Raw genomic sequence first — 27,736 nt, 5'->3', positions numbered from 1 at the left:
AATAAAAATACTACAGCAGGGGTATATATCACACAACCTGGACAATGTTTCCCACAGTACTGAGTAGATGTGAATTAAACACATCTTATTGATTTATGTAAAAAAAAAATATTCCAATAAATTGTTTAGATATAAGTAGAATATATGTTATCTTTAAGATAAGAGAATGTGCACATGACAAACTGTACCCTTACGTTTAGAACTTTGAAAACGATTTAACAGGTAAGACGAACATTTTATCTCTAGACATACTATAGCTATTATGTGTGGAAACATTAACACAAGACCCGTGCACATATTTTTGTATAATTATATTTATTCATTTTGTACATGCAACAAATTTGTATATAAGATGTTAACAATTTAAGTTGAATATAAAATATATATATTAATATGTTACAAAATGTATGACTGACATTGAGAAGTCGACTGTCTACCTATGAGCAAGTGTTAACAACTGAAGGTCACAATTATTTATTCCTCCAGCAATTACAATATCCACCACAAATATCCACTGAAGAAATGTCATCTGACAAATAACGATATATACAAAAACTTTCAATACGATTTGATTTAATAAAAAAATCAAAAAAAAATCATTAAATAAACATTGAAATCAATAGTTAAATATGAAGGGGGTAAAACCAGTTTCATTGGAAAAAAGTAAAAAAATTCCGGGAAAATTTCAAAAAGGAAAGTTCCCAATCAAATGGCATATTCAAAAGCTCAAACACATCAAACTAATGGCTAACTTCTGTCATATTCCTGACTATTTACAGGCATTTTCGTTTGTGATAAATGGTGGTTTAAGGTTTAAGTACCCTTCTGTAGCCATTTTTGTACGAATATTTCAAACCTCAATTGTATCAAAACTACCGATATAATGAATAATAGAGTTATGCCATTTTGTACATATTCCAAGGGGAAACTTGATGCAAAGCATTATTTTTTACTGTTTCATTGCATTTGATAGAAAAAAGAAGACTTTGTGGCGAAAAAATCAAGACTTTTATAGAATATCCACAGCCTTTAATACAGAGAATTTTGTTATAAAATTTGAAACATAAATTACTCACTTGATTTTCTATGATGTGCTAGTGTTTATTTTTTACAAAAAGTTCTAAGCAACCTGTAAATTCCAAAACACCTCGTGCTGAGACACTAAAGTCGACCGCACCCTAAAAGGTGTACTTGATTTGGCCATATTTATATGTGTTTAAACCAATAACTACATTTATAAACTTGTTTCAAGGAAATCAATGCTAGCACTGCATGCAATAATCCTATATCGAATAGTCATCCAATTGTCAAATATGAGAGTACAAGGATAAAGGCTGTGGATTTTCTATAAAAATCTTGATTTATTTGCCACAAAGCCCTCTTTTTATATGAAACCCCTTTATTACTTACTACACTTTACACAGTGTAAATGAGTTCGAGTACTTTTTCAGCATTTTCAAAAACGATGCAGATATCAACACAATAGTGGTTATGAATTCTGCTATACTGATCGGTATGTTAGTTCAGTAATTATTTATATCAAACATTTTGTTTCAGATGTTGCTGTTATTGGTATTAGTGTTGTTGAGTAACACTGTGAGAGTGGAAGGAGCATGTAAAACGATTGGAAGTGTGTACGATTGCTCAAACTCAGGACTTACTTCACTACCAGATTTTACATCTATCCCAAGTCCTGGTTCAATAACAACTGTAAACCTTAATAACAATATCTTAAGAAACATTTCAGCGCATGCATTTAATGGATTAACACACAAAGATTTAGAAATAAATTTAGATCAGAATCGGATAACATCCATTCAGGATGGCGCATTTGATGCTGTTTACGATACCCTTACAAAACTCACACTTAGAAATAATAATTTGACGGATTTGTCACATGCCCAGGATATTGGTAAATTGAATAAGCTGTCGTATTTAGACCTGAAGGAGAACGATTTTCCAGATGGAACAACGTTGGATAGAGGTCCTACTGATAATGTTTTCCGTCTAATCGGGGACTCTATAACAGAATTTCACTTTGGAGGAAAAAACATTGCCACTTGGCCGAGAGTTGCCTTAACCCATTTCCCGAAATTAAATACCTTGAACTATGAAGGAGGATATCTAGCCAATATACCCTATGATGGATTTCATGGGTTTGAACACACATTAGAAAAGTTGCACATATCACACACACAGCTTAGACAAATACCACTGGCAATATCACAACTAACGCAGCTTCAAGAACTATATTTTGATGATAATGTTTTTGTACATGACAGTGGAATTTTTGCGCAAGCTTTTGCCACATTAACTCATACAACTAGTCCACTTCGCGTGTTAAGTCTTCAAAATGACGGATTATCGCGATTTCCTGCAGTTTTGAGAAATCTTGTTAATCTTAAAGACTTAAATATGGGTAGGAACAGCTTATGGTACGTCGCCGATGATGCGCTATCACTTCTGATTAATGCTTCTATTACAAAAATGGGGTTAAGTGGATGCCATCTTGACAGAATACCACAAGCTTTACTTAAACTACCCAGCATGGCAGAGCTTGATGTATCGAACAATAATATACAAAGTATTGAGCGGTATGATATGAGTAACCAGACAACTATTACTCACTTGAACGTCTCTCACAACCCTCTGGCATACATTTCTACGGAAGCATTCCAGTCATTGCCGAAATTAGGAGTAATTGATTTCTCATCCACAGCCATGACTCAGATTCCGAGAGCAATCTTAAATACCCCCGCGCTTACGACTTTAGACTTGTCTCATTGTCTTATCGAATGCACCTGTGATTTGACGTGGATATTAAATTCCCGTCTCCCCGCAAAAACATTTCTTGGGACTTGTGAAACTATTGAACAACCTGTTGAAACTTATATACAGTCACGCGTTCCAACCTGTCCTAAAAGGCGTTAATAAATATATTTGAATATTTAGTTTGTTTATTTATATTTGGATGACATAGTATCATCCCGTGAAATTGTCACGTCACGAAATCAGATACCTACTGTTGCATACTTCGCTATTCACGATTGTTTGGTTTGTTCAGGGTGAATTGGTAGGAACTTCATTATCGGTTTATATTATTTGATAGACGGTTATATTATTAGTTACACGATGTGCTAATAACCTTATATGTGGTCGGTAAATTCCATATGAGGCTCGAGCGATAATACTGACCCCGTATATTATCAGATTATTACAAGGCATTTTCATATCGCTTGTATTATCAGCCCTAGGTTCAATATCAGCCCAAGAGCCGAATGGCTCGATGGCTGATATTGATTGAGGGCTGATAATACATGCGATATGAAAAATGGCATTTTATGATATTTTTATCTTATGCTTCAACAATGGAGAAAAATAACAACTAGAATCATATATTGATCCTTTTACGTGATTCCCAAATAGAAGTTCAAAGAGTGAAAAGTTCACGGACGTCGGACTCCAAATTTAGTTCATTCGACATGAAATCTTTCTATTATATGCGTCAACAGAGAAGAAAAAAATATTTTATTATGGACGAATCGACAAAAAAAATAATTCCACAATATACATAATGAACACTGTTTTGGACATGTTGAAAAGTGAACAGTAGTTGTCGTTTGTTTATGTAATATATACGTGTTTCTCGTTTCTCGTTTTGTTTATATAGATTAGACCGTTGGTTTTCCCGTTTGAATGGTTTTACACTAGTAATTTTGGGGCCCTTTATAGCTTGTTGTTCGGTGTGAGCCAAGGCTCCGTGTTGAAGGCCGTACTTTAACCTATAATGGTTTAATTTTTAAATTGTTATTTGGATGGAGAGTTGTCTCATTGGCACTCACACCACATCTTCCTATATCTATTGTTTAAAGTAACTTTCCAAATTATGTTTGAAATTTTGTTGTTTTTGTTTTTTTTTCTTATTATTTAACAAAATATACTTTTAAGTATCCAAATATTGTTTTGTACACTACTTTGTAAATTGATGTTTTTCACTGAAAACGTAGCATTAAGGTGTATTTTCCGGCATTTGCAGAGTATCACCGGAATGCCATGCGATAACGTTACGGAAAGACATGTGATAACAATCGAAGCATGCGATAAACTTTTCATATCAGCCCGCTGAGTACTAATTCGAAAAATATGAAATTTACGTTAATTTAATGCTACTATCATACAGTAAAAATCATATGTTATTCAGTCTAAATATATGATAAATAGTATTAAACGCCTCTAGCATACTGTGTAGATTATTCATCGTAATGACTCTCTTAATATGTGGAAATTAATCTTTTTACCTTTTATAGTGATCATGTCTTCGACCTCTAGAACATGCATCCATTGGTCTATACAAATATTCATTATAACAATTTGTTAGCTATAATGTGTTTTCTGCATTTAGATTCAATCGTTTATCATGAATCTAAATTTTTTTCCATCTGTTGTCTGTGTCGTTAATAAAAAAAATCATCATAGATACCAGGATTAAATTTTGTATTCAAAGTCATATTTTGTTGGTAAAGGGACGTAAAACTGCCACTTAACGAATAACAAAATAAATTACATTCACTGACCAAGTATTAAAGATACACAGTTTCCACGAATTCACATATAACCAATGCTATTTCAATAAGTGTATATGAAGAAGTTCAATATCTCTTTATTGTAGTACCAGAGATATTATATGTCTGCTATTACCAAAATAAAGTAAAATAACTAAAATACTGAATTCCAAGGAAAATTCAAAACAGAAAGTCCCAAATCAAATGGCAAAATGAAATGCACAAAGCCATTGCACGAATGGACAACAAATTTCATATTCCTGACTTGGAACATGCATTTTCTGATGTAGAAATTGGTGGATTAAAAATGGTTTTATAGCTAGCTGAACCTCTGACTTGTATGACAGTCGCATAAAATTCAATTACAAGGAAAACAATGTATGAACAAAACAAACTCTGTGTATAATATTTAGTACGCTATGCCTTTCTGCTTATAATATGAAGTACTCTAGGGCATATTGTTTATACAATATATAATTTAAAGCCTTTCTGTCTATACTTTTTAGAAACCAAAGCCTTTCTTCCGATATCATTTGGTATTCAAAGTCTTTCTGCCTATACCTTTTAGTTCACACAGGCATTCTGGCAATACATTTATTCTCGTGTGCATTCTGTTTATATGTCCAGCGGATATCAGAATAATTGATCACTTTATGGTAAAAGCATGAAACTTGGCATAGTGAAAGGGGTATAGACAAAATTCAGATATGGAGCCGCCAAATTCGAGAAGGCCGACATAAGTATAACATAATTCACTTGATGAAGTCTTCCAATTTTAATGAGTTCAGAAGTTATCACAAACTTAAGGAAATACAATAAAGATATGTCAATTATTATTAATTTTAAACATTATAATACAGAAATCAACAAAATGGTGTCCAAATTCGAAATGGCGCGTCAAAATGTCTAAGTTTGACAGTATTCATATGTATACACCATCATTGTGTGATGGAAAGTTACCAAATCCGTGAAACTGATCATTTGATATCGACAAAGGCCTACAATGTATCATTAATACCTGGGTGCATAGATAATATTTTCAAAATGGCGGCAATATTCAAAATGGCGCCGTTTAACAAGGCAAAATTTGAAGTTTGTTTTAAATATGGTAAAAAAAAGTAATGGATCAATTATTTCACTACAAGCACGTATATACAAACATATGTTTTATTTAATGTAACAGGTAACCGATCATACAAAAGCACAACTTATCGTTTTATTACTTTTAACTCTTTTAAAAGTTCCACTTCATTTGGATTCTCAATAAGCTGCAGAAATGCTTCTGACAACTCCCCATATACGAACCATGTGTCCCAAGCAGATTTCTTACCTTTCCCAGAAAAAGCTGGGACTGTGTCACAACCGGTAAATGAATGGAACAGTGGAAAGACTTTCAATTTCAATGGTCCTAGAGCAAGGCACAATCCATAAATTGAATTATATCGGAAGTTCTTTCCAGTGCCAAATCCTATCCACAGCTTTTCAGCCATATGAATTCCACTTTTAATGCACCTGGGAATGAGGACATATCAATTGAAAGTTCTCCTTTAACTATAATGGGCTATATGGTTTGCTGAATCTTAGTACAGCTGGTGAAAGATTTGAATAACTTATGGTAAAAGAGACACTCTTTGACAGGCATTTCAACATAGGTTCAGATTGGTCAAATGTTTCAACAACGCCTTGAACATCCTCGGAAATATGTTGGAATAAAGATATACCTGTACCATTTTATGAATCTTTAAAGACATACTGCTTGAATTATGATTGATGTTGTGTACAGCAGATGAAGTAAATACATTTTGTAGTAGATTGGTAGGATAAACAATACCTTCTTGGACATAATGACGACAAGCATCATTGGCCATGGTAGTAGAAATTTCTCACACATGGTCGTAGGAGACAGACAGTCCAAGTTTGAAGAAAGTATCTACTAGATCACGTTTTCTAGTCTAACAGGGAATCATGATTCCCAAATAAGCGAAAACTGGAGGTTCATGGTCTTTCTATGACGGTTGGATAGTTTCTTTGTACAGATATACATCAGAAGCTGTGATATTGTTAATGTCGACTGAGATTATGAACGATCCTGAATTTTGGGTCCAAACTGAATCATACTGACCAAAGAAGGCAATGACTGGGGTACAGAAGCTTCCTGACATCCCTTTGGAAAGGTTCCTTTAAATTCTGAATTTGATGCGAAAATATCTTTACGAACAAACCTAGCTGCTTTTGATTTTTTGACAAACTCATTATTAAAGTCTTCTAAGCAGACTCTTCAATGCAGGACCAATGTCATCTTTGAAAGCAAGAATGTTTTCACGGCCTTGTTTGTATGCTTCTAAGTTAGGGAAATCAGATACAATTCTGTGTTTTGGTCGTGTACTATTAACTCGAGATGAAACATCTGCACCTAGACAAGTTATTCTTTCCGTATAAGTTTACATAGATCTGACAACTTGTAAACACTTATGGTCTCATCGCATGACCTTGTTTCATTTATATAAGAGACTAGTTCTGAAAATTCAATACCATGGATTAGACTTTCCTTCTTTGTTTCGATATCATCATTTTTCATTTTAATTCGAGATGCACGATTATATAAGGAAACTAAACATTTAGAGTGGTACTTTGCTTCCTGTGCAATTAGATCACCAGCACTTAACTTTGCAAGTAACAAAATTTCATTTAATTTTACTGCGCATTCTCTCACATGTGTATCTTGTCCCAAGGTAAAGGACTCATGAAGGGCTTCTTGGTCATTTTCATTACAGAAAAAAGCACACAGACGGGTTACTGGTGGACTGAACGGAAAAGCTATGTCTAGTTTTCTTTTTAGATGTGGTTGCTTTATCATCTTTTCTCTCATGTGAGGTTCGTATTTCTGCTCTTTTCAACTTTGTCCCGTTCAGTTTTAAATTGCAAGATTTGTGCCAACATGCCTTTTTTGTCAATAGAAGACTGTGCTATTCCAGATCCCTCATCTAAGTTTTCAATGCACACATTAATGCCTTCAGGCATCAATCGTAATTCATATAACTTCTTAATATTGTCAGCTAAAGATTGATAAACAGCACCAACATTGAGACGTTTAGAATCAAATGGGCATATAAGTTTTTCATCTATAACTTCTTTGCATAGGATGCAATTTGCTCAATCAATATTATTTGATTAAGCCGGTTTGTCATTTTCTACACTTGATACCCTGAATGTCTTTTCAGTAGCCATGTTGTAAGAACCATGATCGTTAATTGATTTATATATTCATTGTGGATAACTTCTGTATGCCAGACGCGTGTCTCGTCTACAAATGACGTATCAGTGACGCTTTAATCGAAAAAGTTAAAAAGAGAAACAAAAAGTATGTAATTCAAGATTTAATGACCTGAAATCCTGAAAGTTTTACAAAGCACAAATATTTGTTGATTTTTAATAGCTTTCTAGATATACACGATATAGTTTCTGATAATAAGACTTTTTTCGGCCATTAAGGAATTATTTTTGATTGTTCCATATTCGGAAAAGATTAGTTAGCATAATAACTAGCAAGATGCTAAGTTTTGTGCTTTTATTTTCAAATAATCAATTATATCATTTTTTATTGGACTCATGACTGTTGGCGGCCATTTTGAATTTGTCGGCCATTTTGGAATAATTTTTTATTTTTCCATATTCATTAAAAATTAATAAGCACCATAACTAGCAATATGCAAAGTGTTGTGCTTTTATTTTCAAATGATAAATAATACCATATTTTGGGAATCTGCCTCATGACTGTTGGCGGCCATTATGGATTTTGTTTTATTGTTCCATATTCAGAAAAGATTAATAATTATCCTAACTAGCAGTTTTGTGCTTTTATTTTCAAATGATAAATTATACTATATTTTTGGCTTCATGACAGTTGGCGGCCATTGTGGAATATTTTGTGATGGCTCCGTATCCAAAAATTTGTATAAGCATTATAACTAACACTGTGCAAAGTTTCATGCTTTTTCCATAAAGTGATCAATTTCCAAAAAATATTGGACTTAGCTGCTGGACTACAAGGGCATTATGTCTATAGTATTAAGTCCTCAATGACATTCTATCTATAATATTAAGTACTCAAGGACATTCTGTCTATAATATTAAGTTCTTAGGGACATTATGTCTATAGTATTAAGTTCTCGAGGGCATTCTATCTATAATATTAAGTACTCAAGGGCATTCTGTCTATAGTATTTAGTTATCAAGGACATTCTGTCTATACTATTAAGTCCTCAAGGGCATTCTGTCTATTATATTAAGTTCTCAAGGGCATTCTGTCTATAATATTAAGTTCTCAAGGGCATTCTGTCTATAGTATTCAGTTCTCAAGGACATTCTGTCTATAATATAAAGTACTCAAGGGCATTCTGTCTATAGTATTCAGTTCTCAAGGACATTCTGTCTATAATATTAAGTTCTCAAGAACATCATGTCTGTAATATTAAGTTCTCAAGGACCTTATGTCTATAGTGTAAAGTCCTCAATGACATTCTGTCTATAGTATTAAGTCCGCAATGACATTCTTCCTATATTAAGTTCTCAAGAGCATTCTGTCTATAACATTAAGTACTCAAGTGCAAATTGTCTATAATATTAAGTACTCAAGTGCAAATTGTCTATACTATTAAGTACTCTAGACTTTTCTGTCTATACTATTAGGTACTCAACGACATTCTGTCTTTAATATTAAGTACTCAATGGGATTCTGTCTATAATATTAAGTACTCAAGGTCAGTTTGTCTTTAATATTAAGTACCCAAGTGCAAATTGTCTATAATATTAGGTTCTCAAGGGTATTTTGCTGATAACAGTAAGTCCTCAAGGGCATTCTGTCTATGATATTTAAAACTCAAGGGTATTCTGTCTATAACATGTAGTATTAACGTTCAGTTGCGATACTTCACTGGTTTACATTGTAATATTGTTAATTAAATAATTCCTTAAATGGTACAAATTATAAAGTACATAAAATTAACATTGGTTAATGTAAATCATTTATTGACAAAATATATTCTCCCCTGTAAACACTGAAAGCTAGTTATTCTCAATATTGTCTCACTTAAGCAAATTCATGTATTTGGTTTTCATGTTATATTTGTTATTCTTCTGGTGTTTTGTCTGATGCTTGGTCCGTTTCTGTGTGTGTTGCGTTTCGGTGTTGTGTCGTTGTTCTCCTCTTATATTTAATGCGTTATCCTCGGTTTTCCTCAGTTTTGGTTTGTTACCCCGATTTTGTTTTTTGTCCATGGATTTATGAGTTTTGAACACTACTGTTGCCTTTATTAAGCAAGGTCGCTATCCATTATGGATTCACGGAAAAACGATCTCGCAAATATTAAAAATGGAAATACTAGTAAGCTGAAACAAAAACAAAACAACAATGCTATCATTTTACTCTTAGGTAGTAAACAACAAGTACAGCAGGCTAAAGAAGCTGGGTGTAAAATTGGTTTAAAATATTGCTTTGCGAATAAGTTCCTGTAGTACTACCTTCAATGATTTTTTTTACAGTCTGTATATCTCTCTGGAACATACTTATCATTCGTATACATATACAGCTAGATCAGAAAAAGTCAGGGATTTTTTTGGAAAAGGAAAGGAATCAATTGATATGTAGCAAAGATTGGCAATTATGAAATTAAGTTACTTAGCAAATTCAAAACGACCTTATCTCGATTACAACATTGAATATGAATAGATCGAAAAGACCGCAAATACCTGTACAAAACTCGAGACGACCTTTTCTTTAAATTTTTACAAAATAGTAGAAAGATATATTCTCTATAAAAATAGTAATCTTATTTATTCAACCTGCACCGGACTGACTTTTATTTCTTTATGTTACGAGAAGACAGTACTTCTCTAATAAATGTAAATGTGACAAGAACAGACACTGGTGCTCGATAACTTTAATGTTAACGTCTCAAGTTTTGTACAATTATGTGCGGTATTCTCGAAGTAAGACTATTGTAAAATAGGTTTGAGAAAAATAGGCCTACTTTGGGAAATTTTAACATTTGAGGGACATTTTGAAACACTCCAAAAAATGGTGACTCGAAAGATCTTTTGATTTTGTTAGTAAATGATTTTTTTCCGGTTTTGAATCAATATGCAGTAAAGATTGGAACTTTTTAAAATTAAGTTTTACAAGCTTCCAAAGCAATTACTGTACCTCGGTAAATACTGAACATAAAACATCTTATATTTGAATGTATATTTCTAATAACACAGTTAAAAAAAAATCATATCATAGATAGAGAGGAACTGTTTAAAGGCTAAAATGATGATCCAGACAAGATTTTTAAATAAGTCATTTTTTTCGAAATGCCAGTCGACTCATTATATTAGTTATTGCCTGGAAACGACGATCGTTGTCCTTTTTGTTTTACGCGTGAGACAAAAACTATTGAAGCAGATAAAGAAAAACTAAAAACTGATGCCTTGGTCAATACATCAAGATCAATATTTAAAAGGAGTTCTGTTCTAAAGTGTTCAATGTTGAAGATGCATCTAGTTCTAGGTAAGCGAAACAGGCTAAAAAAACATTAAATTTTTATTTCGGATTTTGTAAAAGTATTGAACATGATCTTTACTTTAAATGATTTTAACTTTTAAGTCACTAAGACCTTGATTGTGCGATCCTAATGCAGGTAATACAGGTAAGCTCTTTAGATGCAGCAACATAAAGTTAAGTTTGATCTTTTTGTTTGAGTAAATGCACGATTAATAGATGTTGTCTGATTGTCAAAACAAGCCCACCAAATTTCAATACAGAAATAAATTTAACATATGTTGCAAAGCAGTGTCAACAAATACGATCAATCGTCACCAGTAAGATTATTCTAAAATAATAACTTGGGTTTTCCTTGTCGACTTTCCTATGCAGTGCTTTGCGAAATGCATGATAAAAGTTCCAAAACTTTATCTGAGACGTGACCAAGGGCAGTAAAGTCATGCTACGAAGTCTGTCTTTCTCTCAACAGATTTTGTATTTTGATATGATTGGATGAAATCTGACCAATGATAATGTCAGTTTATTTCCTGGTTAGATGTCTGAGAACTGACATGATGTTAAAGTGACCCCGATTTATTCCTTGTCTGTGTTCAAAGTGTACCGAAGATTTTATTGGTTTGCTATAAAGTGCACATGTCAAACAGATCTGAAAGTCACTATAACCGTACAATTCCTCATAATAAATGTCCGTTCCTATTTAAGAATTATTCTTATATACAGAAAAAATCATATCTCATTACATGCTCAAATATATTAATGCAATTATAATTGGAATTGTCCTTTTCTAAATTTATACATATTTGTTTCACACGGGGAAATGAATACGAAAATTGAATGCAAAAGAGACGAAATGCCCACTGCTTAGCATATGTATATTTCCTCAACTCGTTAGCTATTCCCGTGTTAGTAGTGTCCTATTAGATTTCAGTGATCACCATAAGTTAAACCTTGTAAACGATTTAGAGAGGCACTAGCAACGAGACATATGCAAAATCTAAATTATGATTTTTTTTCGTAGTCAGATTAATGATAGAGAAATAATAATTCGCTTTTGGCAGCCAGTATGGTTCAATTTTGTCAAATTAAGCCAAACAACATTGATGATGAATTATTCAATTTCAAGTGAATAATTCAACCTCATTGAATCTGTATTCATGTGACCTTCAATTTAACCCCTTAGTCATGGATGGAGAACGAATGAATTATGCGCGTTCGGTTATTCTAACTAAAAGAACATTGAAAGTAAAACAAAGGAATCATTTATTGACCAATTCAATCGATCAAAAAATCATTCTTATACAGGTAAAAACGCCGATTAACATATATTTTTTTCTTAACTTACAATATGAAATTAAATAGACCTAGAAAAAATAAATTGGACGACTCCGCTTTCTATTTTTATTAATATTTATGTTTATTACGCTTATATGACCATCGGAGCTCTTCGGAGACCAACTCAAAAGTCAATTAAATGGTTTCAAGACTAAAATATATTTTTTTGTTTAATAGTTCGTATTTTAAAAACAGTCAATAGTGTAACAACGTCTGGGTCCACGTACGGGTACGTATGCAATTTTTGATATACATGTAACGCTTAAGTAGGTTGGAGATGATATACTCATACATTTTCAGTTATCAAAAAGTAAAGAAGATCAAAATTGAAAATGAAAAAGGGAGCCAACACGAAAAACCATTTAGTTGAATTATTTGTGGTTTTCGTAATCAGCTTCTTTTTACTCTGCCTGGTGATTATCCATGCGAGAAACCTACTACCTGGTGAATTATTTGGCCAACACTTAATATATCTCCTACAGGTATACTGCAGATTTACATAGTGTTTGTTCAATGACTTATAACCAAACAGACCTGACAGACGCCTTTAATCCGTGGTTGTCGTTTCCAATAATACACAATGGTCTTTGAAGTATAGATTATTGGTACTGACGTTGTTCATCACCTTAAAACCGTGTTATATATACTTACTATGTATTCTTTAATTTGTCTTTATGAATATTACTTTTACTGTTAAGTCTGTTTTGGTGATATCCATCAGACGTGGCTGTACTCAAACATCCCGTCATTGTGTTATTGTACTCTGATAATTGTTGAATGTTTTACTTTAACTTTTGCTAATAAGCTTTGTCCATGTGTCTTTTTGTTTTGTTTTTTTAATACACATGACGTGGCTGTGCACTTATACATCCCATCATTGTGTTGTTGTTCTATGATAGTTTTTGTATTCTTGTCTTTCAGTTTAGCTAATAATCTTTGTCTAATTGTCTTTTTGTCTTTTTGCTTTTTGTTTGCTTTTACAGTGATTAAGATTATAACACGATGTTGACTGCTGTACCTCTTTTTGTGAAATTTTAACCGGTTATGTCTGTTTGTTTTGTTCACACAATTGTTATCAGTTTAAACTATTATATTATTGAATTTGATGCGACTGTCATACAAGTGAGGGTTAACTAGCTGAGCTATAAAACCAGGCTTAATCCGCCTTTTTATATATTGAAACAATTTGTCATGTAGTAGACTTTATAGCTAATAGTTTATACTATATAGTGTGAATTTAACGCAATGCCAAATACCTATAGAGGCGTCCTTTTTGGTGGTTGGTATGCAATTTATACCTTTTAAATAATATAAACTGAATAGCACACATGTGTTACCTTTAAATTTGCATTGTTTATACGTTTACCAATTGTTGTGGAAATGGAAGATATGATTTTGACGCAAATGATGTATGGTGACTGGAGCAAATGAAATACAAATGGGTACAAATGCAATACACATGTTTTTATATCTCTAATCTCCCTTTTTAGTAGCGATCATTTGAATATTAACGGATTCGGGAATTTGATGTTTTTTTGGGAGGGAGAAGAGGATGCAGGCAGAGGGGCTAATTAAACAAGTGCAGGTAAAAAAAATCAGAAAAGTATACTAATTAAACATGTATTTGGTTGTATAACTAGGGGGAATGCTCAAACTTGCAACAGATCCGTCGCTAAAGAAGATTAATATGACAAAAATAACTTAAAAAACCTTATAAAGTTTCAAAATACCGGAGACAATAGCACAAAAGAAATACTGTGATAGTAATTACATCCTGTCAACCATCAAAACATATATAAAACAAGTCATAAAGTACACTGTATTATTCACGATTACCTATTCCGTTGAGCTTTGACATATATTAACGATCAACGTTTAAGTTTTTGAAGTGTGTTTTTTATGCGTACGATTATTTTAGACATAAACAAGTGTAATGTACTGTCATCGTTTGTGTTTTCAAATTAAATAATAATACAAATTTGTGTGTACAATTGACTAATGTATAGTACAACGGATAAATTTTACAAAATTGAGAACAAATGACTTTCATCTTCAAGTTGTGTACGTTCTACTTATGTTGTGTAATTTTCGTACAAGGTAAGATTGGATAAATTTACACTACTTTATAAATGTACGTCTCAGATTATAGTTGAATTCAAAAGAATAGGCTTATCATTGATGGATCATAGAAATACATAAACTCTTCCTCCAGTCTAAATATTTAGGTCTTTGCTACTTTCTCGTTGATCCCATGAAATTCACGACTTGGTGTCGCCTTTTCAATTTTTTATCTTATCTTATTTTATTTATTTCGTATCCGGTTCAACGTATTAGACAAAAAATAATTTAAACATTTGCGTGCTATTCTTTTATTCTTAGGATATCTTATAAATTATATGTAATGTAGTCATATGCATACACCTTGTTTATGATGGCCATGTGTCGGTCAACCAGTAGCACTCATCTTTCCGTGGTAGAACAACTAACGTTAAAGACGATAAAACATGCCAAAACCTGCTGCACACGCTTTCTGTATTGCTTACAACATGCAGTACGAGTCCAGACACTTTGAAAATAAATTGTATAAGAACCACTAGAAATCTGCCAACGCCGCCAAAAATACCGGAAAGGACAAAATATTAGGAGAAAAATAAATACAAATAAAACGGCTATCTGTATCGAAAAAATAAAATCATAAAAAAACTGAACTCAGAGGAAAAATTCAAAATGTAGAGTCCCTAATCAAAGGAAAAAATCAACAGCCCAAACACGTCTAACGAATGGATATCAACTGTCATCATGCATACACAAAGAAAGTATGAAAAACAAATAACGATGCCAACTGTCCTATATTTTCGCAAATCAAATTTGAATTGAGTGTTGGTGTAGTCGGACTGCAGCACTAAATAATGCCAATCGTTAAATTAGTGGGAAAGGAACAAAATTATAAAACATGTGACTCATTGCAAACTGTACAAACAGGAATCGGTACTTAAACCGAGACAACAAAACGAAAAGATTTAACGCATTAAAAAATATTACTTTGCTGTTCACTATTTTATCGGGAACAGAGAAAAAGAAAGTGTAGTAAAAAATACTTTAAATGGAACAATATTCATTTATGATTTTTTATATTTCTTTTGAACAGGATCAAGTTTTGAGTACTATGGATGTTACATGAGTGTTAAAGAAAATATCTCGTATGTAAATAAAACATTTATGTCCAGTTCCATATGTATAGAATATTGTAAAATAGGTCACTATAGCCTGGCTGCGTTATCTGTAAGTAACCATTTACCAATAAGTTGATTGATGACACTTTTGAAACAGTTTAAGACTGGATAGTCATTAAATTGTCAATAAAATGATATAAACACTGCATCAGTTTATAAAATATTCATGATTTGTTGAAAGATAAATATGGTCTGTGCCATGTAATTGTATGATAATCTGTGATATGATTTTTTCTTTTTTAATTGTATAAATTCATACATAACTTCAGTATGATCATTTGCAGTGCTGGTATAATCAAACGTCTTCAATATTTTAATTTATGTTTTGTTCTCATAAAAATCTAGGTTGGAACTTTTAACAGAAACATTCATATAACTTCATAAATATTAGTAATCTGTTTTTTCTTAATTTTAGATCAAGATAACTGGCGCACTTTTTCTGACAAATGCTTATGAGGCATATATCATTTGTAGTTGTAGTAATGAAACTCTTATGAATAAAGTGAACGAAAGTTTATGCAGTTTTCCATGTCCAAAAAGTCCGGATGAAATATGCGGTGGCTACAACCAAACAATTTTCTCTGTTTATGGTATAGCTATGGGTGGTATGTACATTAATATTTATTGTCATAAATAGTGTCAAATGACGTTGGAAGCAGCTGACTACGTGTTTTACAGTTTATTCGTGTGTAAAGGGATCAGCGGATACGACGCCGGTTGATAATCATTTTTGAGTATTTTCAAACTACTCTTTGAATATATAGATAAACCTTTTTTCTGTCTATCTTGTAAACAACACACCACAGGGAAACTGCATTATTTGACACAAATCAAAAGCATATACCCAAACAGTTCAACTTTTGGTTGAGAGTAATTAGTAGAAGTGAAGCTCTGTCGTTGATAGCATAAAGATGTCATCTTTTTATTTATTGTCTTATTTATTTCCCTTTTTACGAAATTTTCAAGCATTAAAGTATACATATTAGTGACATCATTTGCTTTATAGCAACTTATGTTTTGTTGGGAGCTGATTTGGTTTTCATATCAAAGATTATTGTAGAAAATTTCTCTTTTGTGTAGTGTGAAGAGAAGAATATAAGAGTTTATAGGGAAAAATAACCATTCTAATAATTATGTTTTATAGGTTACAAGAACACAGGACATAATAATCGTAAGTGATTTTTAATGATAATATCCTGTTTATAAGTATGCACGGAAAACAATAAAATAAAGTTATAAGTCATAGCACTTTGAACGATGTCATAATACATATTGTAGAAAAAACAATTTTTCAAAATATCGAATTCCAAGGTACATTTAAACAGGGTAAAGTTCATAAAAACTGATAAAATAAAACTTTTTATGAAATTTATCAACCAAGGAAACAACAGGCATTTACCGAATCTTGTTTTTCGGATTTCCATCTACGCTTTGTTTTAAATAGAAATGGCATATTTTTGGTCAATTGTACAAATAAAGGCTACAGTAGTACATCGCTGTTCGAAACCCATAAATCGATAAAAAAAAAGACCCCCAACAAATCCGGGTAAAAACTAAAACTCAGGGAAACGCATTGAATATAAGAGGAGAACAACGACACAACTTTAAAATGTCACATACACAGAAACGAAATAGGCATTAGACAAAATCCGATGTGAAAAAAAAATATAACATCAAAACTAAATACATGAACTTGGGATAGAAAAGTAACGTGGCACGTCTTATAGTAATGTGAATTCACAGTCAAATATAAGAGACGCCCAAATAAAAAAGTTTGAAAGCCAAAACAAGTACAAAGTTGAACAGCACCGAGGACCAAAGTTAAAAAAAAGTCGTGCACAATACGGCCAGGGTTTTCTTATTATTTAGAATAATTTATACTTTTGCAAACAGTAAATTTTATAAAATGACGTTTAAGAAAGTCGGAGAAGTATCTGCAGCAACCTGAACACCGAATAAGCTTGGAAATGTATATCTCATGTGTAGGTGAAGTTAGTATAGTGCTACTAATATGGGGAAGTCGATAATTTCAAAACAAAAATCATCTCGTATGTCATAGAATCTCGTACTGAGATGACTGTGTATGTCAAATTCGAGGTATAAGTCTAAATACTGATGCGAAAGAATCCGTGTATGTTGTTTCTTAATATTTGAAGTAATCGTATTTACTTCAGGCAATACTATTGGTATAGTGGTAGGAGCAATCTTTGCAGTTATTTGTGTCATGGTGGTAGCCGTTGTTATTTTGATTATTTGCAGAAGGTAAGAAACATGATAGAAAATAGTTAGAAATTAATAATTTATCACTCGAACACTGTCTAGGTCGCTGTCACAGTGCAGGGTGGTCAACGAAACCTGGGTTATTTGTTACTGGAAATTTACAAAATTGTATAATATATAACATATATATAAACCAAAAACGGCAATATTTCCCCTCATTTTTAAAGAATATCAACAAAATATTAGAAAACTTTCAAACTAGTATACCGCTGTTCATAAGGTATAAATCGTTTAAGGGAAAACAAAACCGGGTTACAACTGAATATCAGAAGCACTAAACTGCAACAAAAGAAAATGCTAACATACTTAGAAACGGGCTATTTGATAACTACTGTCATATTCTTGACTGGATACAGGACATTTAGAACAAATAGGGGATTAAACCTTTTTTTAACGCCTAGTCAAATCTCCTGTTTATATGACAATGTTATAATAATATATAATAGTGCATTACAATATCATAATATAAAATCAAAATGAAATCAAAATCAAACACATGTAAACCATCTTCTATTTCAATATTTCTGGGCTGGATTATGTAAATTTAGAAAGAAATAGAGGAAGAAACTAAAAAAGATATATGAATAAGGGTGAACGTTCTGTTTCAGTACCTTATTCATTTTCAGTCACTGCTGTTTCTTCATTTTCTCACTTTCTTTCAGATATCAAACATGTTCTACAGCATCTAACATTAAATGTAAGAGTTTGATATTAAACAAAAACAATGAAATGAAGTCACGTAACATGAAATCAGATAATAAAGGAAAGCTTAATTATTATGTCGATACTGATCACAGTAATAGTAATATAAGCGAAAGGGAACTTTATGAGACTGTTGGATATCAGAACAAAAGTGAAACTAATCAGTCGATCAACAAATGTACTGATGAATCAGAGATGAAGATTGAAACTGATGACGAAGACGACGTCAAATATGAAACCGTGGAGGAAACCTTAAGGGATAGACCTGCCAGAAATACAAACAGGAACGAAATTAACCAGCAATATATAAATATTATTGAAAACTCTAATAAAGTCGAAAGAAATTTAAATCAGAAGTCAAATGACAATGTTGAGCTGTATTACAACATTGACGAACAAAACTCTCAAGAATATGAAATCCCCATGAGAACAGAAAGCGAACCACATCTTTATTCAAAGCTTAATGCTTACTCTGAGAAAGATGCCATCAAAAGTGATACACAAGTTCTTGAAAAGACAGAGAAAGAATATGAATTTATGATGTCACAGTAAACATTGAAAAGACTAGAAATAAGCATCATGATATTGTTTTGCTTACAATTATTTGCCAATGCAATTCTTTTGAATATCTGAATTGAACCAAAAACAAGTTCATTCCCTCAAAAATATCAATCATAACGATAGACAAATCATTTAGGAGTGTGTTAAATAGCGGATAGAAAAAGAGCTATCCTATTATGTTAACAAGGAGTCATAAACGGACAAATCAAAAACCACTAGACAAACATACAAGAAGAACAAGAAACGTGACAAATGTAAAAAAAAAAAAACCCAAAAAACGGGACAAACATACGGAAAGAACAAGAAACCGGACAAATGTACAGAAAAGACGAAGGACGAATTAAAAATACTTGACTTGTGTGCAGATAAAACGAACAACACAAATAATTCATTATGTTAATTCAAAAGAAATCATGATGTTACTTCTTTTGACAAATTCGAGTTACGAAAAGGAAGCCATTGTCCTTGTGTATAACACTAACATGATTGATTGGTGTATAATGAATGTGTTACTGTATTTAAAATACGTGCTAGTTATGGCGAAAATGAGAGAAAATGATAAAAAAAAATATTTTGTGATACTTTGCCTTGGATGTATTTTATTTAAAAGAACCAATTCAACTTCGTGGAGGAATACAATTTAAAAATAAAATAAAATGACAACGACTGAATCTCTTAATATGTTCCTGTCTTTAACCTCTGCAGCATCACTACATAAACACCACACACCAACGACAATATATCTCGTCAGAAATGTTCATTTTCAGCGTATGGTCTGGCAATAACATTCCTGCACGAAGTCAAAGATGAGTGATCAAATGTCGTTAAAATTAAAATTGGGTCGATAAAATCTTATCCGTAATGACTACACGATTGTGGTTATACAAGAAAAAGTTAAAATGCTCAAATGGAAACTATCAGGAATTTAGGGCATTTGTCTTTCTATGTTTTAAGGTTACAAAACTATTTCAAGTTATGGTGAACGTTTAACCCCGCATCATTTGGTTGCAGCTCTTGTTCAGTGGTTGTCGTTTGTGGATGTGGTTGATAAGTGTTTCTCGTTTTTATATCAATTAGACCGTAGGTTGTCCTTGTTGAATTGTTTTTCACCAGCCATTTTTGGGCCCTTTATAATAATTATAGCCTGATGTTCGGGTTGATGATGGGATCAGTGTTGAAATCCGTTCTTTGACTAATAATCTACTTTTTACACATTTTATTTGGTCGAAGCAATGTCTCATTTGTACTCATATTCAAATTAAGTGGATGAAAGCAGTTATAGGCAATCGTACCACTTTTTAAAATAAAGAAAAACCTCAACATACCGTATAATCGATTACAAAAGACCCCGACATGCTAATTCTAGGCAATGCAACTGAGAAAACTTTCGGCCTGTTTTATTACAAAACAATTCGCGAAAATTAAATATGACTGACATGAACCGACGCCAACCACTGAACTACAGGCTCATGATTTAGGACAAGCCATTATACAATTTGTCGTGGTTAAACATTTTCAATCCTCCTTTGCTTAAAGTTGACATAGCACACAATGAGAACAAACTATAAAAATCATTTGGAAAAGGCTTAACTCATCAGATCAATACAAAGCAGTATCGGTTAACGACATCACAGTAAAGAGACAGCATTCCTGTGATAATTTAAATCATCTTCATCAACAGTTAGATTGCAAAGATAATAATTCTGGTGCTTAAACAGAAACTACAAATAAATATTTTCTCCCATTTATTTTTTGTAGCCCTGTCGTGTAATGTTGTCAATTTAATGTAATAATTAACATTGTCACCATTTTTTCATAAAATGACCTGTACCAAGTCAGGAAAATGGCCATTGTTACGTTATAGTTCGTTTCTGTGTGTGTTACTTTTTGGTGTTGTGTGTCTGTGTGTCATATCATTAAGAATTAATAATAATCATTGTAACAAATTGCTTGTAATTATATTGCTCTTTTAGGGCGTCCTTGATTGACAATAAAAATATTGTATTGTATTGTATTGTATTGTGTCGTAGTTTTCTTATCGTCACTGGGCTTCCAAAATGTCATATATGACTTTTGTGGCTAAAAATACTTTTTGACACAAATAGTCTTGGCTGGATGACATCTCTGATATTCCAAAGAAGCATACAATTAGACCAAATTAAACATTTGAAATAAGACATGTTACAAAATTTCCAATGTCAGTTGTTTGTTAAGTTTGGTTCCGAAATGTTGTATGAAAATGTATAATGGCTTTTGGAATCAAACACATGTACATTTCTTTATTACTGTGAAAGTAATTAAGAAATGTCAAAGTTTTTATTTCACTGCAATTTATAAAAGTTTTGCAAAGTCACATACGACACTTTTTTGAAGCATGTATTTTGACCAAATTTTTTTTCGACAAAAAATGTTATTTGAAGCCCAGCGACGTTAAATTTGATGCGTTTCCCTCAGTTTTAGTTTGTTACCCGGATTAGTTTTTTCTCTATCGATTTATGAATTTCGAACAGCGGTATACTACTGTTGCCTTTATTTTGTGCACACAAATGAGGAATATTGGCACTCTAACAGAAACTACAAATAAAGTGGTGCATATATATGAGGAATATTGACACTTTAAAAGAAACTACAAACGTAGTAGTCTACACAAATGAGGAATAATGACACTCTAACAGAAACTACAAATAAAGTAGTGTACACATATTAGGAATATTGACACTTACACAAAACCACATATGACATCGTAGTCTACTGTCAACGTACTTTTGTACATAGTGTTATTGACCTTTTGGTCAAACGAAAACCGAACATCATTGACATACTAATCTATATTATCTATTAGAAAGGTCACATACTTTATATATCAGAAACGTTAAACTTACACAATTCATTTGACGCGTTTTTTCTTTATACATAAATTCAATTTAATTTTTGTTAAATTGTATGGTTAAATGGACTTTATAAAGATCTGCAATAATTACCTGACCATAGGGAGACACACCCAGAGTCTAGAGAATCCGTAGTAGTTTTGACAACATATACATTATATATCTTTTATAATGAACAAACGAGAATATATCATTAATTAATAAAACCTTACATTCTCCAAAACTTTCTTAAATTGACCGGATACCATACCAGTATCGTTAGCGTTTTACAAATTTACCTTTTATACACAACACACGCAATAGGTGACATCGCAATAAAATAAATATATCAATTTTTTGTCGAATAGGTTATTTTTAAAACACTCCAAAAGGAACACGATATTGGTGTGTTTTGACGACTTTAAACTGAAAAAACTCGATTGTGATAATTATGGAAAGGAATGGTTATGTTGTTGCTTTGATATTATTATTTTTTTATACGGGACAGTCTAAATGTGAGTATAGTATTGTATTTAGGGTTATTGTTATCACTGTCAGTTTAAAAGAAAAAGAATAAAAAAGTAGATTACGTAATGTTCCTAATTACTGTAGCCGACGCCACTTTTCCTTTGAAATAAAAAAGGCTTGGTTAGGTATAGATATTATGTCTTCACTGGATACTCTCATCTGGGAATAAAACTGTCAAAAGAGAGACGTCTTGGTTGTACAGGATGTATAAATACGAAGCCACGTCTTGTCAGAATATGAAATGCAATGGCTTGTGTATTGTGAATGCCACGGTCTCTGCACATTCGGGAACTGTTGCAACCGCTCTTTGATAGGTCTACATGGGTGCCATGTTGCAAGAGCAATTCCAGTCCATGTCTTCATTTTTCCTGTGGTAGTCCTAATCTCCACTTTTTATCCTGGTCAATTCACTTTGAAGCAACTTTAATTTTCATTTTTTTCCGTCCTACAAATTCTTAAAATATTGTTCACTGTAATGCAAAAGTCAATCAATCAGCCTTCTTTACAAATAAGGTGTGAAATGTCAAGAGAAGTCCTATTTCTACTAGATTTGTTTGAATTATTAAACTTTGAAAATAGAGTAAAGAGAAAGACGATTCCCCTTCGAATTGTTTTCTTCAGTCTATCAAAACACGGACTACGGTATATAAATAAAGTTTGACTTTATGTCAGACTATGCATGATAATATGGAAATTTTCAGTCCAAAAATATAGACTATTTATTATAAATGCTACATATATGACCTATTTCACGGATTTGTATGACATTTTTCTTTCAACTAAAGCTTAACAAACTGATTGTTATATCTGGAAAAGGATATATGTAACCTTCAAACTTCCTGATGTAAAGCATATTAAATATCAAGAAATTTTTTTTTATCTAAAAACTTCAGGGATATAAATTGAGGTGCACTTGAGATCACCCCAATTTTTTTTGGGGTTCTTGTTGCTTAATTTAGTTTTCTATGTTGTGTCTCTTTTACTATTTTTTGTCTGTTTGTCTTTTTAATTTTTATACATGGCAATGTCAGTTTATTTTCTATTTATAAGTTTGGCTGATATCTTTTGCCCCTCTTTTGTTTCAAACTAGATGGATAGGGACAAGGGATGCAGTTGCCCCTCAGTCACTTTTTGGGAAAAAATAAATTCGCAACAAAAATTGAAAATAATTGACGACGCGGCTAACGTTTAGCCTATATATGTTTTTTTGGCTTATATCTTTCATCCTGCAAAAGTGTGTTCCTTTAGCAGCCTGCTGCAAGGTCACACTGTCAATTTCCGCCATTGTATAACTCTCTATTTTGCTTGCGTGTAAATATCGTTTTACGCGAAACCTCCCTATTGCGTATAATTCTTAAAAGGAGAAAACATTCAATGCAATATAAGTGAAAATGAACTTGCTCGACAATTTCCACGCCCAGCATGCAACTTATCAAACGTTTACTAACCAACTTCCGCTACTGATAAAAGGAGGGCAATACCGCTTAACGCAAAGTCGCCAATTTGATAAGCTAGGTACTATCGTGAGCAGCAGTTAATTCATGATGAATAAAGACTGACCGAATCATAAAACGAAGTTCAATCCCACTGATGCATACCTTGCAAACTCGACCACTGAGAAAAGGAAATTGAGCAAACCCAATGGAACAAAACATTCAATCTCGCCCTACTGATAAACAAGAACTATCTTTAAAAAAGATATCCGACGTATTTAAATTTGAGTATATGTTTAAAACTATCATTTCGTTAACCTTCAGAAGCACAATGACTTAATGATGCAGGACCTCTTTAATACAATCTCCATCTGAATGTAACTACAAGAAATTCTTTACTAAGGGAGCTACCATTTGATTTTTAGGGGGGGGGGGGGCTAGGATGAAATTTGATAAAAATAGGAAGGACAGGAGTTTTTAGTAAAAAAAAAAGGCAGGATGAGACACTTGCAAAAAAAAAAAATCAGGATAAAAAAAAAAAAAAGGCAGGACCGAACAAAGTGAAAGCTTGATAAAAAGGCAGGACAGAGATTACAGCTAAAAAAAATGCAGGACAAAATTTGTCATCCTAGCCCCCACCCCCCACCCCCCCTAAAAATCAAATGGTAGCTCCCTAAGTCTGGTTATATTTAGGCAATAATATATAAGAATATTGTGATGACACCTAAATATTTTATTTGTCAAAAAATCTAGTACAAATAAAAAAACCAAATATACATTTACTACTGTTTACATTAAACTTAATTCATGGTTAACAAAGCTAGAAACTATTGGTAGTATAAGTAGTATCTTTCTGTTTACATTCACCAAAAGCCCGCGGAAATCTTAGATGCATAGGTGCGTTCTAAAAGTCATGTACGTTCGTACAACAAAGTTTAAATTAAAAATTATATAATTATATTATTGTCCCGAATAAACAGCTGTCATGGATGCAAAGAGCTATTGGAGAAACAATTATTTTAATAAAAATATAAATCTTTGAAAAATCTAGTTCAAATATTTATAGTTTTTCACTTGCTTTCCATCACGATATAATTTTCGAGACGTTTTTTCAAACACAACCAAATCACCCGCCATGCCATCATTTTGTCCAATCACAGAAAAGATTTTCGAGCATGCGAAGTCTGTTGCCATAGTGAAGCGTCCTTAAGTTCAAAGTGCTCAAACCGAAACTATACCGACTACGTCGGAAAAAGGAGTCCAATCTAGCTATATATAATATAGATAGCACGATTAACGGATGTTTGGTCCGTTTCCTTGTGTGTTACATTTTAGTGTTGTGTCGTTGTTCTCCTCTTATATTTAATGCGTTTCCCTCGGTTTTAGTTTGTTATACCGATTTTGTTTTTTGTCCATGGATTTATGAGTTTGAACAGCGGTATACTACTGTTGCCTGTATTTACAATATTATGTACATATAACGAATTCATTTGGAAAATCTCAACATTCTAATTCCAAAACAAAAAATGCTACTCTCGACCTCCTTTTAAAAATGATATATCTGTTCCAAATACTAAACAATTAAAAGATGATTGCAAACTGTTTTTGTTTTGTTTTGTACTACAGGTTTCCTGTCCCTATTTCATGGATGCTTCACTGGTTTTGATTCTAACATTTCCTTTATGAGTAGCTATATGTCGATTGAAATGTGTTCTAAATTTTGTGATGAACAGCATTATACCTGGGCAGCAACTTCGGTAGGTTGTTTTATTTTAATTTGCTCTCACGCTTCTCTCTATCTATATGTTATATAATTCAGATGTATGGCTTTTATATTAGTTGTTAAAGGCTTTGAACTAGCTTTCAGTAACGCTCGAATAAAATGTATTAAAAGGCCACAGGGCTTTGAGGACCTAAAATTCCGAAAGACTTAACTTCATACAAATAAGGTTATCGATTCCTTGGAGATGTATACTTTACATGCAGGCGCTGTTTGAGTGTTGCTACAAAGAAAAGAGAAGTTCAAAATTTGGAAGTTTTCATTTCCAAGTTATCTATTGTAAGCAGTAATTATAGTTAGTTTAGAAATCAGAAGATGTGGTATTACTGCCAAAGAGACAAGTTTTCATTCGAAACAAAAGGACATAGACGTAAAAAGTATTGGTCACCATACGAACTACAATCGGATATTATGATACTATATTTGAGTAAGGTACATTTAATTGTTTCTTTCTGATAATTTTACATGAAATGCATCAAATCAGAATAGCAGGGGCCAAGTTACAAAATATGATATGTATAGGAAGTAGTTTAAAGGCAGTCTATTATTTGATTTATTATTAATTCAAGTTATATACTAGAAATATGACAGAAAGAAAGAGAGCACTCAATATATTTCTTTGAAGGGTCACGTGGATGGAGATATTTTGGACTCACATAATGTCGCTAAGTGTTGCTGCAGTAAAGAACCAGCCCATACTGAAATCAACGAAACATTCTGTAATTCACCTTGCCCAGGAAATGGAAATGAAACATGTGGGGGTCAAAATACAACATTTGTGTCAATGTACAGTGTAGTTCAAGACGGTATGTGTACTTTCCATATACACAAATAAATTATTTTAGTCTTTAACGTTCATTTAGAGTTGTTTATGATCTGAAAAGTTTGAACAATGGATTATGCATTCTTGTTCAGCTTTTCAGGCAATTTTCAAACTTTTCTACTGCGGTAAATACAGTACTGTTCATAACGTTTGATTGCAGTCAATTCAGTATTATAAGGTAGAATCTCAGACGGATCAGGAGGATGTTGATCGGAACAGGTACATATAATTTGTATACTTGTTCCCTAACCACATTGTCTTTTTAAAAAATATAAAAAGTCATCCAGATAAGGAATATATGGACTGGCAAAATCCCAAAAGCCAAAGGTAAATTTATTAATTTATAACAGATGCTGATGGACCTAAATAATACATAAATTATGGATTAATTGTATCTAAAGGGTATCACATAGTCCACGATATACGTCAGGACAATATAGCTCTTTAAAAGTTGTGAATAATCAGATTTCGAATAAATATCAATTTCACAAAAAAATCTGAATAATCTTTGGTTGTATATAATTCTATTATTTGTACTATTCTTCACAGACAACAATCATCAAGACGCAATAAATAGTAAGTACAACGTTATGGATAAACAAAATAATCAGCTAAATTACGCTTTCGATGTAGTACGCCTGACGTATGAGCAGGTGTCAGAAGTGTATGTAGTCCTCTACGTAAACAGATGAACATGTTAAGAAGTTGTACTGCATAGTACACGTACGAAATCAATTTTGACTGACAAACTCAGCAATTTTATTTTTTTTACAAAAAATGAAACGATGACATCATACAACGAAAAAATATCGCGGTGTCGTGGAACACATAACTTTTGTTAATTGCATAAACCTTAAAACGAATATCGTTATTGTATTTATACATGACAGGTATCTCATACTCTATCAAAATATGGAGATGTGGCAAAGCGACAACTGTCACCAAGGTAGAAATGAAGTAGATCTAAGTTAGGCAACCGTACGGCCTTCTGTAATGAGAAATAACGTATTGTCGGCTATAGAGTTAGTACAAACGTATGTGTTAATTCTATTATTTCCATTAATATCATAAACTTGATTTATATGTGATTG

The 27,736-nt window shown here is 32.4% G+C and overlaps 3 protein-coding genes across 4 annotated transcripts; all 3 read left to right on the top strand.

Annotated features, from left to right (window-relative positions):
• The first annotated feature begins 158 nt into the window (after nucleotides 1–158).
• On the top strand, nucleotides 159–2,951 carry LOC134712776 (leucine-rich repeat-containing G-protein coupled receptor 5-like). Of its 2 annotated transcripts, none has more exons than XM_063574628.1 (2): nucleotides 159–222; nucleotides 1,558–2,951. In XM_063574628.1, the coding sequence occupies exon 2, from the start codon at nucleotides 1,558–1,560 to the stop codon at nucleotides 2,929–2,931; it is 1,374 nt and encodes a 457-aa protein (XP_063430698.1). In that variant the 5' UTR covers nucleotides 159–222; the 3' UTR covers nucleotides 2,932–2,951. The 2 variants fall into 2 exon arrangements, with proteins under 2 accessions (XP_063430698.1, XP_063430699.1); XM_063574629.1 differs by lacking the exon at nucleotides 159–222 and adding an exon at nucleotides 282–303.
• Nucleotides 2,952–14,282: 11,331 nt separating this feature from the next.
• On the top strand, nucleotides 14,283–21,176 carry LOC134712777 (uncharacterized). The gene is made up of 6 exons (XM_063574630.1): nucleotides 14,283–14,535; nucleotides 15,587–15,720; nucleotides 16,087–16,276; nucleotides 16,816–16,842; nucleotides 17,846–17,933; nucleotides 18,614–21,176. The coding sequence occupies exons 1-6, from the start codon at nucleotides 14,478–14,480 to the stop codon at nucleotides 19,203–19,205; spliced, it is 1,089 nt and encodes a 362-aa protein (XP_063430700.1). The 5' UTR covers nucleotides 14,283–14,477; the 3' UTR covers nucleotides 19,206–21,176.
• Nucleotides 21,177–22,476: 1,300 nt separating this feature from the next.
• LOC134711128 (uncharacterized) lies at nucleotides 22,477–27,337 on the top strand. Its single transcript, XM_063571572.1, has 4 exons — nucleotides 22,477–22,596; nucleotides 25,669–25,799; nucleotides 26,448–26,628; nucleotides 27,195–27,337. The coding sequence occupies exons 1-4, from the start codon at nucleotides 22,533–22,535 to the stop codon at nucleotides 27,335–27,337; spliced, it is 519 nt and encodes a 172-aa protein (XP_063427642.1). The 5' UTR covers nucleotides 22,477–22,532.
• The last annotated feature ends 399 nt before the right edge of the window (nucleotides 27,338–27,736 follow it).

The sequence above is a fragment of the Mytilus trossulus genome, chromosome 3 (genome assembly GCF_036588685.1).
Source record: "Mytilus trossulus isolate FHL-02 chromosome 3, PNRI_Mtr1.1.1.hap1, whole genome shotgun sequence".
NCBI lineage: Eukaryota > Metazoa > Mollusca > Bivalvia > Mytilida > Mytilidae > Mytilus > Mytilus trossulus.
This window is presented reverse-complemented; position numbering and strand designations above follow the sequence as displayed.